General features: G+C 41.5%; 1 protein-coding gene across 1 annotated transcript in view; it reads left to right on the top strand.

Annotated features, from left to right (window-relative positions):
• ABCA12 (ATP binding cassette subfamily A member 12) overlaps positions 1-16,825 on the top strand; it is an 85,767-nt gene that overhangs the window by 45,976 nt on the left and 22,966 nt on the right. The window contains exons 23-34 of the mRNA XM_062603527.1: positions 1,398-1,713; positions 4,363-4,477; positions 5,828-6,157; positions 7,032-7,101; positions 7,202-7,336; positions 8,031-8,186; positions 8,956-9,133; positions 11,231-11,449; positions 12,086-12,282; positions 12,662-12,822; positions 14,400-14,624; positions 15,746-15,884. Coding sequence (XP_062459511.1) covers positions 1,398-1,713; positions 4,363-4,477; positions 5,828-6,157; positions 7,032-7,101; positions 7,202-7,336; positions 8,031-8,186; positions 8,956-9,133; positions 11,231-11,449; positions 12,086-12,282; positions 12,662-12,822; positions 14,400-14,624; positions 15,746-15,884 — 2,241 coding nt within the window. The remainder of the gene's footprint in view (positions 1-1,397; positions 1,714-4,362; positions 4,478-5,827; positions 6,158-7,031; positions 7,102-7,201; positions 7,337-8,030; positions 8,187-8,955; positions 9,134-11,230; positions 11,450-12,085; positions 12,283-12,661; positions 12,823-14,399; positions 14,625-15,745; positions 15,885-16,825) is intronic.

Genomic DNA, 16,825 nt, shown 5'->3' with positions numbered 1-16,825 from the left:
GATGGAAGTCCAGCATAAGAAGTTTGGCTTTTCATCAACAGCTCTCACCACACAGCAGTTGATTCTGAGCCAGTGTGCATGGGAATTGCACACTGAGATCTCCTTGTGGCAGCGTTTTACACTCTCCTGTTTATACCTTCTCTTCTCTTACAGTCCACTGTCTGTATAGAAAGCCTTTGGTCAACTGGTGTTTTCTTTTGGTTAATTCTCAGTTTGAATGACACTTCACTGCCCTTAGGAGATCTTCATGACAGCTGCCTTCTTTCAGGCCCCCATGGGAAAAGATCGTTAATCAAGAAAGATATTGTAGAATCATTTAGGTTGGAAAAAACCTTTAAGGTCTCAAGTCCAAATATGAGACAATTCCATTTATCAGAAGGTCATAAAGCTGTTGAGATGTTCCAGCCAAACACTGCAATATTAGATTGGGTTTTCTCAGTCACACTTTTCATATTTGTGGGATCAGATTGCAGCTTCAGATCAAAGAACAGGAATTTGTATTAATTTATATTAACTTACATTAATTTGATGTAGTGACACAAATGTGTCTTAATTTTTAAAGAATGCCCAATTTCGCCTCAATTAGGATTTACTTATAAGTCCTGTGATCTGTTTGGGTTTATACCTCATAACTGAGGAGTAGATAGAAACTTTTTCTTTTCTTGTGACTTCACACCCTGATAATACTTGTCTATTCCCATGAAAGCAGTTTTCTTCCATGATTGTCCTCCATTCCATCATATGCTTTATATATGGAATACTAAGGAAAAACATTCTGTAGGGAAGAACTTCTGTTACCTTTATTTAAACAAACAATTAAATGAAAAAAAGTCCTGTCTGTCAAACTGTATCTACAGCATGCCATTTCCTAACAGGAGCCTGCAAAGCTGCTATATTCACGTCTTCTATATGGACATCTCAGCTCTGCAGGACTTTGTGTGGGCACAAAAATATGTGTATAGGTTTTTATGTCACAGCATCACTGCATGGCCTCTATTGATAGAGTAACTTTGAGCACGTTCACAAGTGCATGTACTGACATACCTAGCAGATATCTGACAGTCCACGTTAACAGCAAGATTTTTCCAAATACAGCCAGTTATTCTGAGAACCTCTGTTTTTTGAATGTTCAGTGGGAAAATATTTAAAAGCTCTTGGAGCTGTATCTCGCACCCAGAATCACTGGTCACATTTGGAAGTATGAGTAGCTGCAGTGATATATTGTTTCCACTTGATAAGCACTCTACCCATCTAAGCATTATTTGTGCAGCAAAGAAATTAGGTGATGGACTGTAATGTAGAAAAGACATATAAAAATGAGGAGTTTCTATGTATCCCTGTGTACTGCTCCCATGGTGTCAGCTCTGAAGGAAAGCCTTTTCCCTTTCTGTTCCAAGGTATAATTTTCAAGCTGCCTTCAAGCCATAGCAGCCCTGGACACTCAGTTTATGGGGACTTGGCCCTCCCTCCTGTGCTCAACTACACCATCCGAATGAGCAGCAGGATCACACAAACCACCAACAGAATCAGGGAGCGCATCTGGACAGTGGGTCCTCACAATTCCACCTCCCAGAGCCAGATTTACAGCCGAGCATTTATTTATATCCAGGACAGCATTGAAAGAGCCATCATTGAATTACAGACTGGCAAGAAGCCAGAGGAAATAGCTGTTCAAGTCCAGGCCATGCCTTACCCTTGCTACAATAAGGATATGTAAGTTCATGTGCCTTTTGTTTTCATGCTTTGTCTAAGCTCATCTTGTCTGACTGGTGGAGTTCACCAGCTGTGCTGGTCTCCTTAATACCATGTTCACATTACATAGAAATAATTTCATTTTGTGTTTTGTTCTTTTGGCTTTTTTTTTTTTTTTGGTTGGTTGGTTGGTTTTTTTGGTTTTGTTTTCTGTTGTTGTTGTTGTTGTTGTTGTTTTCCCAAGGATCTGAACAAAAGAGGAAAGTTTGGACTCTAGCATAAATGATCTATATGTATATGGTCTATATAGTTTGCCTGTCTTTTGTTTTCAGCGCTCTGTATGTACCTGAATTGTCATGGTAACTATAGGTTTTACAGCAAGTAAAATTTGCTGTCCCTGTTTGACTATACATGGTAGAACTAAGGCTTGGCTTGGCAGGACTTGGGTTAAATATGAAGTATTGGCTTGTTCTACATGTGTTTGCATGCTGACAATGCAGCAGAACTTAGAAAATGTATTTATTGGGCAAAAAAGAGTCACTAGGTTTATGTGCTTTGTTCGTGGAGATTGCTATCCAGCTGTGATATTTGTTATTCAGTCCAGTGATTCTAGCTAATGATTAGTGCATAGTGGATAGTTCTCAATACAGGTGCCTCTCAGATGCCGCAAGAAGGAAGATAAAACTGTACCATTCATCTCTGCTATAATGAGGGAGGACAGAGAATCTTTTGATGTGTTGAGTTGCCAGGTTAACAGCCTGTCACACAGAATAGTGCAGCATTATCTTTGTGTGGGCCAGAGTAAGTTTTAAACTGTGGAACAGATCGAAAAGTTTTAGATTATCTTCCTTTCCATTCATTTTTAGTCAGATCTGCAGCTAGTATAAACTGCTTCTCTGTCAAATGCAACAGAGAGAAGCGAATCTCTAACAGATGAGGACCTGCCCCTCTAGCAAGGCAGTTTCTGGTCTGTGTTGGAAAGCTGGCAAGATGGTACTTCCTCAGAGTTATTACCCTGGCAGCAGGTGGTGGCCAGACTGAGTGGAAAGCACCCAGTGAAGGGATTTCAGTGTCTGTCAGAAAGCACTGAAGAATCTTCCGCAAATAGTATTGATAGGTTAGATGGTCACTCCACCCTGACACGAGTGTCTTGTTTGGACCTAAGGTACAGACCAGACATAGGAGCTCTTCCTATTGAAAAGCCTGTGTGTCTACTGCATAAGCTAAAAGATTATCTGGGAGCTATAGCTATAAGAGCTAGAGCAGATCCATTAATCTTCTGTGTCAGCCTGTCACTTAAGAGAGCTGGGGACCTATAACCTCTTCTCAAGAGCAAAGTGCCTGCAAGTACACAGGCAGTAAGCATTCAGACAGTGTCAACTTCTTGCAACAAATATGTGGATTATTGCTGTGAGATAGTTTTGGACAATGATTAACTGTATGCTTGAGGCATACTACAGTGCTTATCTGCTCCTTTTCTTGTTCTTGGGCTGCTGAGAAAAATTACTGCCTTCAGGTTTCCCTCCACACCCCAGGTACAGAGGGACACAAGTTTGCTCAATTATTAAAATAGCTAAAGGCTTTGGATTTGCATACAGTAGTAGTCATAAAATGACTTTATTGCTTGTTATTCCATGGTTATCCTCCTGTAGGGAGAAGAAGGGAATATATATACACCAGTAAAGAGAAGATGTTGGGAAATGATGAATTTTTAGTAGCCTAGAGATCCTGTATAAGGTGGCAGCCAAAAAGACCCCAAACAACAAAGAACTAGTAGAAATGCTTCTTCGTTGTTCTTTCTCAATATGGCTTCAGTTGCATGGAAGCATTTCCAAAAGCTCTGGTTTATGGGAGATTTTCAGCTTTACAGATAAAAAGAAATTAAAAAACCAAATGTAATCGTATTATTTTCTCACTGTGATTGTTGTATATTAAACTTTTCTCAGGAATAACACTGATTACTTTTTTATAAGCCAGGTTTAGAAGTGAGGGAGGAAAGCGTAAGCCCTGTAGATACAGTGAAGTGAATATCCTGCTTATAAAAACTTGCTTTCCATCACAAAAGGAGAAATTTACTGTTTGCCACTGTTGTCTTTTTTTCTGTGCACGTCTGGCACAAGGAAGAAAGTTTCAACTAAAGTGAAGAGCCAAGAATTGTGAAGCCATGCTGTAGGCCTGGATCCCTAATAGCTGTCCTGTGGGGTGATAGGACAGACGCTCTTGAGGGGAAGCGCCTGAATTCAAATTCCAGCACCAGGAAATATGGCCTGATAACAACATTTGGTCGTTATGTCTATTAACAGAACTGGGAATTATGGTTGGCTGCTCATTCCAACTGGAATGCACCCCATAAGGGAGCCAGGAGATGCCACTGACCATGGTAGCTCCTGCTCCTTGTGCTGCTCAGCAAAACTTGCGCAATGCATCTGGAAATCCCTCTGTAATTTAAAAAAAGAAAAAAGAATTTGAACAGTCAGGCATTTTGTGAATGGAAAGTCCAGTGCAAGGGCAAAATAGCCATTTTTGTAATTATTAATTATGCTCCCCATTTTGAAACATAAGCATGTCTTTTCCTGTGCCAAAGTATTATTCTGACAAATATATTCTGTATAAAGCCTTAATCCCCAGAACATTTTGTATTCAGCTAAAGCTTGCATTTGCCTTTTACAGGTTCTTAACCAGTGTGACCTACTCTCTTCCATTTGCTCTGATGGCTGCCTGGGTGCTGTTTATAGCTGATTTTGTTAAAACACTTGTTCAAGAGAAAGATCTGAGGCTTTATGAGGTACGGTGAAACCTTCTGGGGTGTGCAGAATTATAAACAGATTTTCCTTATTAGTGGGTAGCATGTCTCCTGTGCAATATTAAATGGAGCAAAACATGCATTAAGGAAATAATACTCCAAATACCTATTGTTTGACCTGCAGTGTTTGAATTCTGACAGTGTAACCAAACTCAAAACAATAGAAATGCAGGGACTTTGCCCTTCAAATGGTGAGAATATTGCTTTGCAGTTTTGAACACTGGAAATATGGGGACTCCACAAAGTTTTCTGAAGATTTTAAGCTCTCTAAAACTTGACTTTGAGTCGTACCTATTGGGGCAAAGACACAGAAAGTGACTTATTTCCTATCCTTGAAATTATTATACTTAATATTTCAGAAGGTGTTACATATTACATCAGCTCCTCTGAAATGAAGTTTTTCATCTAGCTGCCTATTGGAAAAGAAATGACATTGAGACCTAGGGAATTTGTTATATTAACTCAGGTTTTTGGTCTAAACACTGTCAACAGAGATGAGCAGCAAAGAACTTCTGTAAAACTAAGCTTCAGCAAGCAACAGAAGCTTGAGCAGATTTGTTTTTTATCCAATACCATGGAGACAAATACTGATTCACCAAAATCATTTCCAGTAAAGGGCAGTCTATGAACTGTGATGAGATTAAAAATGAGTGAACCCCAGTGGCTAGCTGACAGCCCTGTTAATTTAGGGAACTCAGTTTCGCTGTCTGTAAGACCCAGGGTGTCAGTAATCTTTTTAGGCGTGCAATAATCTACAAGAAGCCATCAGCACCTGTAGTTTCTTTTGGATTTATAAACAGAAATTGACAGTTTTATGCAAGTCTTATGGTCTTGATCATCAGCTAGTATAAATCAGCTTCCTTAAACCTTAAACCAAAAAAAAAAAATGCTTCCTTATAACCATGGTAGTTTACCTATTGTGTGTTGTCTTGGAGTTGTGTGAGAAGTGGATTGGTTTCAAAGATATTTAAGAGCTTTTACATTCAAACCACTGGACCAATTAGCATTATTTTAAAGAATAACAAAAATGTTTTAGAAAAGTTACAAATCTAAGGCTAAAAGTTGCTCTGGTGCTTTTGGGCTACAGTGCTTCATACTTGCAGATCCAGTCTGTAGCGTTCCTCTGCAATAGACTGCTTTGCAAACCTAGGGCATTGTGGAAATATGTGTGGTTTCTTCTTGGTTATCAATATGCATTTGAGTATGAAAGAGCATGGTTTGGTTGATATTTTTTCTAGAAACTGAAAAAAAAACAGCAGTTCAATATCAGCAGAACGATCTCTTAATGAACACTTGTCATTTGTGATTTTTTTTTCACCCTTCTCTCTGTAGTACATGAAAATGATGGGTGTTAATGCCAGCAGCCATTTCATCGCCTGGTTCATAGAGTGTGCCATCTTCCTTCTAATTACTGTCACCTTCCTCATCATTGTTCTAAAAGTGGGTGACATCCTTCCCAAAACAAATACAGCACTCCTGTTCCTGTACCTTATGGACTACAGCCTGTCCATCACAGCAATGAGCTACTTCATCAGCGTGTTCTTCAATAACACCAATATAGCAGCCTTGGTGGGCAGTCTCGTATACATCCTCACCTTCTTCCCCTTCATCGTGCTTCTTGTCATTGAGAATCATTTGAGCTTCTCTGTGAAGAGCCTGCTGGTAAGCTCTGCTTTTCAGTAACAGGGACCATGTACGTGGAAGCAGACACCTTCAATAAACTTCAGCTCTTATTATAGCTTGTGTCACAAATTGTCATGGTTGGGTGTCTTTCTAAATTCCATCAGTGAATGTTGACAGGTATGACAGGAGAGTTGGCCATGACCTGTTTGAGGGAGACCTGGAATTAGGTGTGTCCCATGACTGAAAGCACTGAAATTCAGAGAGTTCCTACCTGCCACCTGTAGAGTAGTCTGAGCTACGTATCTCACCCTTACAAATTGCAAACCAAACTGAGTTACTTTCAACCAACAAGAAAAACAAGGCTGTCTCATTAAGGAGTTCAGGCTGTGAAAGAGGTCTGGCTCCGCTCATGGCTGTCTCTGCTCATCCTTTAGTTTCATGTATCTCAAATTCCTAGCTATGGAAATAGATGTAAAGTATTGTTTCTTACCAAGGGTAGAAATGGGTAGGTATTAGGTTCCAGAAGCCAGGCTTGTTTTGAATCACCCCATTCAGAAAAGAACAATTATTAGTGCTAGTGGTAAAACTATTAACCACATGGCAGGTAATTCTCAAGCACTGCTGTATTTCAAAAGCCTAAAATAAAGGCCTTTATGAGGGAGGAAGTTGGGTCCTGGTGTGAAGCAAAAGAAAAGCAGGCTCTAAGGAGACATTACAGCCCAGCATCAGAAGTAATGCCCATCATAAGCCTGGTCCAGTGCTTTTTGTGACTGTTGGGGGGGGGGGGGGGGGAATGCTTATTTTTGTGGCTGCTGGACCAAGCTAATGAGGTACCTGACTGCTGTTGACTGACTTAATTTCTCTTTGAGATTAATTCATTAGTTGTCTGTTTTCAATTTTGTTTATTCCACAGAGTCTGTTGTCCCCAACTGCATTCAGTTATGCAAGTCAATACATCGCTCGGTATGAGGCACAGGGCATAGGTATGTTTATTATAGACAAAACTAGGTTTTGACTCCCATGGTTGTGACATTTCATTAACTTATGTAGAGCCTGTTTGTATTTCTGAATTCCTGTTTGCAGGTCTGCAGTGGGACAACATGTATAAGTCCCCAATGATTGGAGACAACACTTCCTTTGGCTGGATGTGCTGGCTCATTCTGATAGACTCTTTCATTTACTTCACCCTGGGATGGTATATAAGGAATGTTTTCCCAGGTAAGGATACAAAACATTGAGGCTGGTACTGTGCCATCTCTTGGAAAACAATGAAGACAACACTGGCTGATACCATGGTTCAGGCAGTATGACAGTCTGCATACACAGGATACCCCTGTTTCTAGATCAAAGGGAGTATGACTTTGTGGATGTCTGACAGTATTAATGAAACTGAGACAGAGAAAGGGAGAATTTGGGCTCCCCTGCTTATCACATGGGTGAGTGGGTCTCCAGAAGAATCTGAAGCCAAGGACATGGGAGGATGTATTTGCAGTCTGATGGGTGAAAATGAGAACAGAACACGTTAGCCTGCGTTTGTCAGTTGAGTGATTTTGTGTTGTGTAACTTATATCTTTTGATTTCAAAAAGTAATTCCTGCCTTGGGCAAGAGCCAGTATATTTGTCTTCTGCTTTTCTTCCCAACCTAATGAAGCAGTCTAGTGGCATACAGAAATCTACCCAGTGGAAAATGTAAAATACTCCTGCTCTCTAGCTATGAAGTTACTCAGAATAACAAATTAGCGAATGCTTCCTATTGTGTCAGTCAGGCAAATTCTCTACCAAGTATCAGTAGTACATGAACAGATCAAGAGGGGAGAGATGTCTGAGGAGTTTCTTTTTGCTATTTTGAGTGTACCCTGATAGTGATACTTCCTGGGAAACAGATATATGAATGAGATTCCTCTTCTTGCAGGTAGATATGGCATGGCTGCTCCCTGGTATTTCCCATTGCTTCCATCTTACTGGATTGAATACAACAGTTACCTCCCCTTCTGGAATGGGAAACAAAGAGGCCTTCTCTTAACCAAGCTGATGTTAAGGAAAGAAGCTACCCTCAACAATAAGATATGTATGTGAATGCTAGATGGGGTAGTGATACTAACACATTTTTAAATGAAGCCAAATTTATAAAAGGTCACCATACTCAGAAAACACATTTCTCTATTGACCCTTATGTGGTAGCACAGGAAAAACTGGAAGCTGTTCCTTACACGAATAGAGATTTGGCTTTTAATTTATATTTTTTCTTCCTGTTTGGTTTGGAAATCCATACGGATTTTCACATGCATATTTGTGTGTGTTGTACTTAAGCAGTTAGTTAAATGCATGTATCTCAGGCATATATCTCAGTCATACGCTTTTGTTTGTGCTAGCAGATAGACGTTTCCACTTGATAAAGGGGATATGTGCTTCTTTGTTCATCTCTTTAAATATTTAGCCTGTAAAATATTGTGAGATCACACATAAAAGCTTCCTGATTCTATCTAACTGAAAATAACTCAGTAGTTTTGCTGTATGTCCTCTAATTTTCTGTGCTTCGTAAAAACTTACTTAGGTGCTGTGAAACATCTGGACATGAGACCTTTTCAAAAGTGATAAATATCTATTGTCAGGAGTTATTAGAAGCTGCAGAGGTAGAAAGGAGAAATCCTAGGGAGCTCAAAATGATATAGATCCTGTGAAATGTCCTCTACATTCCTAGCTGAAAGGCACCTACTTTTGCTGTATTTTGGTTTTAAAAGCCCTGCTTGTGTCTAAGGTGAAAAAAAAGTAGCACAAATATCTGCAGCAGTGCAGTACTGACCATTCCTCTGACCATTCCCTTTGGTGTATCAAAGGTGCATCCCCTCCTCCTGTGGAACCAGAGCCCACTGATCTCACCTTGGGAGTCTCTCTCTGTGGCATAACGAAGGTTTATGGATCCAAAGCTGCAGTGGATAATCTCAGCATCAACTTCTATGAAGGGAATATCACTTCCCTGCTGGGACACAATGGAGCTGGGAAAACTACAACCATGTGAGTATCCTTTAAAGCTGGTGTTTTTTTTATATTGTGGGGCATGATTGGGTGAACTCTCATTCACCCAACTGGTGAGCAAGTGGTGCTGAGCAGTGTTGGGAGACTGAATAAGAGACTTTATCAGGCCAAATTTCTCTGTAGTTCTATCTTACTCATGGATGACCTCATCAGTCCCTTCATCTATTAGAATTAAAGGTTCTTTTCTGCTTAGGAAAATGCTTTTTATCTGTTAGGAACCTGTGATGCACAGCACAGTAACTGTTCTAGCATTTTGTTCTATTGCACTTTGGTGCCTGGGGTTAGGCTTTTCTGAAAGTTGTGGGTAGCTTGTGAACACATCATAGCAGAAGCAATATTAGCAAGACGGCTTAATAAAGATATACTTGAGCTGTACAAACTCATGCATTGGTTGTGCTGGAACGGCAGTGGGTTAATACATTGGCCTTTCAGTCCTTCCAGCCTTGCCATTTGTAAATTATTATTTGTGTTGCTAGATAACAGCACTAAAACAGACATGTAGAACTTGGTTTCTCCAGTGATATTTATGTGCATCACTCTGAAAGCAACATTAAGCTGATAAATAGAAGACTCAGAAGAGCCAAACCTGGTAAAACAGATGTGTGCTCCATTTCAGCTTGTTATCAGTTCATTTCGTAGCCTGTTTGCAAAGTGTAGGCAAAGGTGATATGCAGAAAAGTATAATAGCTTCTTGAAACCTAGTGCAGGCTTCAAATCCTGAGTAAGGTCACAAGTTACTTCTTCTGTTTTTAATGATAGTTAAAAGTCCCAAGAAAGAAAGAAACTCTGGGAAGATGAAGAGCAGTCTGAGACATATCTTCTCCCTTTAGTCCCTGCAGGACAGCACCAAAAATTACCTATAATATGCAAGTAGTTATTCTGAGCAGAGGGCCTATTTGACTCACGTCTATCGGGTATTGCTAGGGAGGTAACTTGCTTGAACTAGATTAAAGCACTGCCCACTGTGAGGTGTCTTGTCTGGAAGTCCTCTCCCATTTCTTGTTAATAATGGCAGTGAAATCTTACACACATCCATGCTCTGATGTGATTAGTAAGATGAAGATGCAGTTTTCAATCCCTGTTGTGGTTAGCAATATGAGGCTGTCTGGATACTGCAGGCAAACCTCAAAGAATGGAGATTAGCTACATTATATGAGTGTCCAGTGATGTGTCAGTGACACTGGATAATGGCCCGTGGGGAAACACACAAAACCAGAAAAGTACTGTTTGTCTTTGGTGGGTCCTCCCTGGAAGGTCCCGCTTTGGCTGATCCCCGGAAAAGTCCTGACCCTGGGAGACCTTTCTCGATATACTTGGCCACTTCTTCCGAAGTAGGCTGGCCTCCTACATCAGAATGAGTGTGCATTTTTGCTAGTATAAAAGCCGGAGCCTCAGGCAATACGAGGAGGAAGAACCTCATACCACCCAGGTCAGCGTTGCCTCTGCAGGGACACCCGCTAAGGTTGAGCGTACCACCTCACACTGTGATGATGTTTCTCAGAGCTGGTTTCCTGATTGTCATTACATGGTCTTTGGGGTTGTTAAGATAACCAAACATCAGAAATATCCTTTACTGTATCTTTTGTTGCTCTATATTTTCCCCGTATTTATAAACTAGTTGAGATTCTTTATTGTGTTTCATTTCTCTCAACCCGGAATCCTCGAACGCTGGAACAAGTGATTAAATTGGAAGTCAAGGGCATTCATGAGTATTGATGCATGCGTTATGCAGTGATCTTAGGAAGAGGAAAGCTGAAGAAGATAAAAGTACATATGAAAAGTAGCCAGAGTTCAGCATGTGAGCTTGGTACTTGCTCTTGAGTTCCTATGAGGGATACAAGGGTGTCCTTTGATGTTAATTGACCACTGCTCTGACAAGTGCAATGGTCAGACATGGACAAGTACATGGTCAGACAGCAGAAGAAGCAGCGATCAGTGGTCCCTTGCTGGAAGAAATGTGATGGTAATGTAAGAAAATATTGAAAGTGATGATAGATACAGGATCGTGTGAAAAACTTAAATATGGCTTTCTCCTTTTTCTGACTTCCTTTTCAATTTTTTTTTTTCCCCTTTCAGATCTATTTTGACTGGGTTGTTCCCTACATCATCAGGTACTATCTTTGTGTATGGCAAAGACATCAGGACTGACCAGGAAGTTATCAGGAAGAATATGGGGGTGTGTATGCAGCACAACGTGCTGTTTAACTACCTCACCACAAAAGAACACCTGCTGCTCTACGGGTACATCAAAGTCCCTCACTGGAGTAAACAGAAGCTCTATGAAGAAGTGAAGAGGTATAAAAATAGGCTGTCAGAATTATTGTGTGGTAGTGCTATCCCCACTGCAAAGCTCAAGTGAATGTTGGAGAAGTGCTGCCAATCCAGCACAGAGTTCAAATAATGCCTTGGTCTGCCTACAGGAATATATAGATATCTGTGGCTGTAAGAAAACAATGCCCCTTCTCCAGGGGGTTTACAGGCTTCTGTGGCTATTCTTTGGAGATGCATTTATAGGCCTCAGGGTCTAGTCCTTGCTGCTTTACAATTTTCCCCAGAAAGAGGTTTAATCAACCAGTCAGAAAGATGATGTCGATTTTATTGGTTTTGTGAAGAAGTGAAGCAGCAGGAACATCTCAGGGAGTTTGGATCTTGGTGTTCTCAGATGATGAGGTTGAGCCTTTAACCTTGATTTGTCAGATGAAAACTTTGAAAGCCTCCTAAAAAAAAAAAATACGTTTTAGATAAAAGTCCCAGCAACTGAGCTTACAGGGTGAATCATCTCCCTGCACTGTGACCATTCAGGAGAGCACTCCATACTTGAGCAGTTTTTCATTTGCAGTTATGGGAGGGGCTTGGGTATTTTCACATTCCCTGCTTTTAAAAGATGCCTGAAAGACAACCTTTGGGGGGTGATTTTTCTTTGTTTCAAAGGACTTTGAAGGAGACTGGCCTGTACAGCCATCGCCACAAGCTAGCTGGCTCCCTGTCTGGGGGGATGAAGAGGAAGTTGTCTATAGCTATTGCTCTCCTGGGTGGATCAAGGGTGGTGATACTAGATGAACCGACCACAGGAGTGGATCCATGCTCTCGGAGAAGTATTTGGGAAATTATCTCCAAGAATAAAAAAGGTACCATCATGAGACAAGATGCTGCCCAGGGGCAAAGGTGATTTGTGTCACTTTTGCATATATGATATCAGTGGCTTTAAACTGTGGAGTTTGAGACCACAGAGAACAAATTCTGGGAGACTGGGATTTTGCAGACTTTCTGAGTGCATCCTGCTTGGTTTCTGTAAATTCAGAATGTCATATGAAAAGTAACTTTACTGTAATACACAGTGTACAATACAGTAACTTCCAGCTTCTCTCTAATGTTGCCTTCCATCCAGTTTCACTACTAATTACAAAAGAGCCCAGTCAATTTCTGCCTAATACTCCCTATCCCCTCAATCAGTCTGATGTAATCACATGTGTTTGTGGTGGCTGACATCAGCTTTGTGTTTTCCAGGCAGAACCATCGTTCTCTCAACACATCACTTAGATGAAGCAGAAGTTCTGAGTGACCGAATCGCCTTCCTAGAGCGTGGAGGGCTCAGATGTTGTGGTTCACCATTCTACCTCAAGGAAATGTTTGGTGATGGATATCACCTGACACTCACAAAAAAGAAGGTTTGTTTATGAGCTGGTCCTAAGTTTTCAGTGTCTTGGGTGGGAAACAATCACTTGTATGACAGGAAAGAAGGAAACATGTCATAGTGTCTCACAGAATTGAAACATGCTGCAAAAGGTTCATCTCTGTGTTAGATGTCTGCAGTGGAATGGTTGTTCCAGTATAATTTCCCTTTTGTGGAATAACTTCTTTATGTAATTGTCTTATGCCTGGGTAAAAGTGGAATGTCTGAAGCCCTTTGTTTTGGCCACACAGATTCAAAAATACACTGTACTGTATCCTTGGGCTGCCAGTAAAATCATTTTCTATATGCTTCGAGCACTGGTACTTGGGTTACAGTGCACTCTACTCCAGCTCGCTCTGCTTGTCCCTTGCTAGAATTTGCACACTTCCCTTCAGAAAAACAGCCTATATGGAGAGTTCCCCAAAACACAGCAATGTGCAGCCCCTCTACACAAAGCCTTGCAGTTCTGATAGGCAAGACAGAGGTCTGAACTTGAATCTCCTGTATTACACGTGCACAATGCAGTCCTCTTTACCCTCCTTTCCCCACTGGGCCTTAGTTCCCTTTTGTGTTGCATGAGCATGGTCATTGCAGCACACACTGCTAGGGGCAGAGGCAGAGCCACTCCTGTTTGCAAGCCTACATGGAGCTGAGCTAGGGTTCTCAGCAGCATTGTCTCTGAGGGGAGCCATCAAGGCTTGTTCAGGGATGCAGGCACATATTGACAGGAGCCGAGTGACAGATCCAAGGACAGTAGGGTACCAAAGAACTATTGAGGATCTGGATGTAAGCATGCTGCTTCTCCGGGAGAGAACATGTGTCCCCACACTTTCCTCAAAGCAGAGGGAGGGTCTCCAGCAGGACCACTGGACCAGCCCCTGTGGCCCTTGGAAAATGGGAATGTCAGTGCTCTGCTTTGTTGAAAAAGAAGTTCCTGAGGGTTAAAAGCAAGGCTGGGTGCAGAGCATGAATTCTGAAGTTCAGAGAAAGAAAGCAGATGGGAAGAGCCCATCTATAGCATCTAGCCTGAGGAAAAATGTTCTGCTTGCAAGGAGGGGAAAATCTGCTCTTGATACAGCATTTATTACAGTGCTGTTGGTAGTCCCAGCACACAGAATAATGTGCAGATACCATAAGAGATAGCCCCCCTTCCAAATTGCTGGCAGTATAGATAGAGAAAATGAAAAAAGATCTGTGTGAAAGGCCCATTTTTCATGGGAAAAGACTGTATTTGTGCTGGCAGCCAAGTTCAGGTATCAGCTTCTTCTCTGCTGTACAACAAACGCTCTAGCTGGTGCAAAGTGGTTGATTCAACCCAATCCTAGTATCCCCATAGACAGAGGGAGCCCAGCAAGGCTTGGTCTGGACCAAGGCAGGCACAGAGCCACACCTCCCTCTTCAAGGGCTAGAAAACCACTTTAATTTACCTTTAATATTTACCTTGAAATGTTGCATACCTGGACTGAGACCACTGTGGATTATGCTCTGGGACAGCATTTGGGCTAAATCCTGCAGTAGGAAGCTTGACCTCACAGCTCTCTCAGTGAACACAGTATTTTCCTCGCTTTTCAGAACATGGTAGAGGAGTGTGACACCACAGCAGTGACCTCCTTGATCCAGTCCCACCTCCCAGAGGCTTATCTCAAGGAAGATATTGGTGGAGAGCTCGTGTATGTGCTTCCCCCCGTCAAGTCCACAGTCTCAGGGGCCTACCAGGCACTTCTCAGAGCTCTTGATACCAGCCTGAGTGATCTCCACCTTGGCTGCTATGGGATTTCAAACACAACAGTAGAAGAGGTATGAGGATCTGCTTGATTTAATGAAATGTTATGGCAATTAACTTCACAGCCCTGTGTAGCTCTGCTTGCTGGGCTAGATGGTGGCATGTTTTGGATGTGAGAGTTGCCAGCAGGGGAAGAGGTGGTTTGGTTGTTCACTGTTACACTTAGAAATATGTGTGTAGATGTATTCACAAATCTATACGTATAATGATGCACAAAGTGTACCACTGTCTCAACTTGCTAACAGTTTTTCGAGCATTTTACCTCGGAAATGAGATACTGGAGTTAAACTAAGGAGAGAGGACAGTGATGTGTTTCTGTTTGAACTAATCTCTTTGTCTCTGTGAATCTGGGTTTGCTACAGATGCAGTCAGCAGGGAGGGAGTTCATCTAAATAATAAACTTCAGCATGGATGCTGTATTGGAGAAATGAATCACCTTAGGCATCTTGGAGTACCACAGGCACCTTTCTGCTCATGGGAAATCTCTGGTCAAATAAACACAAACATTTAGTTGCATCAGAAACAGAGAGTAAATGATAGCAGTGATGACCTTTGTCTTGCAGAAAGGAAGGTGGGACATTGTTACATTTCTTGCTTTTAAGGTGTTTTCTGAAGGCATCAAGAATGAGTTATACAGCATGTGCAGCATGGACAGCAGAACTGTGCAAATTCCCAGCACGGAGGAAGATGGCACTGTCAGAGGCTAGAGGGGAAAATACCCCAGGAAACAGCCCTCCTTGTTTCCTCACTGGTGCCACGCAGGGAGAGCAGTCTGTGTGCTGCTCACTGTGTGAATGTGGAGGGTGCAGAGTTATGTAGGCCTTGAGCTAAAGTGCAGCTTCATTTATGCCTGCTGAGTAGTCATGTAGTAGGTGGTACTAGGACAAGGTAAGCCCAGGGCAGCTGCTAAGTTTTGTTTCCACTGCTGCAGCAGGTGACAAGGAGTTGCACAACAATGATTTTATACTGAAAAAAGTGAATTTCCCTCACAGAGCACAAAGAGAACAGAAAAAGGAGTGTAATTCACAACTGCTGCACCAACTGCAGCTACAAAGTGGAAGAGTGGATTCTGATTATTATTTTGGTAAATGGAGTCATTTGGACCAATTTTCCTTCATATTTTCTTGCTCCATAGGTGTTTCTCAATCTGACAAAAGAGCTAGTGAAGGACCAGAAAGAAGATGCTGCACTGCCCCAACAGCTGCCTGGAGTCAGTGGTCAGATTGGCAGTGATGAGATGTCTATGAGCACAGATATCTTCACAGAAAGAGATGGTACTAAATTATGTCCGGGTTTTATTCCAGATTCGTTGCAGATGCAAACAATGACAGATGGACTGATTTGAGCTCCCCACATCCTTTCTTTGTTGAAAACCACATAAACCACATTTCCCCCAACCAAGGAATCACAGAACAAATCAATCATTAGAAGTACAGCACTTAACAGTTGTTTAGATCCACTCATTCAGAATAGTCTGAATCACAGAATAAATTACAGAGGGGTTTTGTTTGCATCCACCTTCCTTTAAATTGAGCCAGGTTTTAATCTAATCAAATACAGTGTGTGGGTGAAAGAGCAAATGTATACCTCTGAAAGTAATTGCTGTAATTGATGCGAAGGATTATTTCTACATAACTAGTGGAGTTGGAGAGAAACTCTCTGTAACCCCCCTAGCCTGTTGCAAAAGCAGCACAGCTCTGAGCTGGGTCCACCTTTGCCACTTTTTGCTGTGTCCCAGCCATTGCAGTGTGGTAAAACAGCTCAAAGGGCTAGGCAGTGGGATAAATTCATGATCAGAAGAGAATGAGACCAGTATCTCTAAGGGGTTGAGAGCTGCAGAAGCTTGTACAGCCCCCAAATATAAAAATACCTGGCTGAAATGCTTTCTCAGAGCTGGAACATTTTTTGTATATACAGATATACAATTAGGAAGGCATCCAAGGGGCAATGCAGAGGTATTTTTGCACTCACTTCTTAAAGCTGGCCTGCCCTGTATATGTTACTGTAAACAGTAACTCATATGCCTAGAGAAGTATTTTGTGTCACCCCTAATAAGAGCACTGAAAAGGAAATGCTTTGTGTTGTATTTGTATAGGTTAATATTTCATTAAGAAATATAGGTTGCACAGGATTAGGCTTTGCTTTTCGTATGCCACAGCCCTTCCATGCAAAAGATCAACTGGTTTATGTGCCTTGCTTTCGTATTTTATAATTA

Source organism: Pezoporus occidentalis, unplaced genomic scaffold (assembly GCF_034315485.1).
Source record: "Pezoporus occidentalis ecotype Australia unplaced genomic scaffold, CSIRO_AGI_Poc_V1 ctg118, whole genome shotgun sequence".
NCBI lineage: Eukaryota > Metazoa > Chordata > Aves > Psittaciformes > Psittacidae > Pezoporus > Pezoporus occidentalis.
Note: the sequence above shows the minus strand (reverse complement) of the source record. Positions and strands in the feature narration are given on the sequence as shown.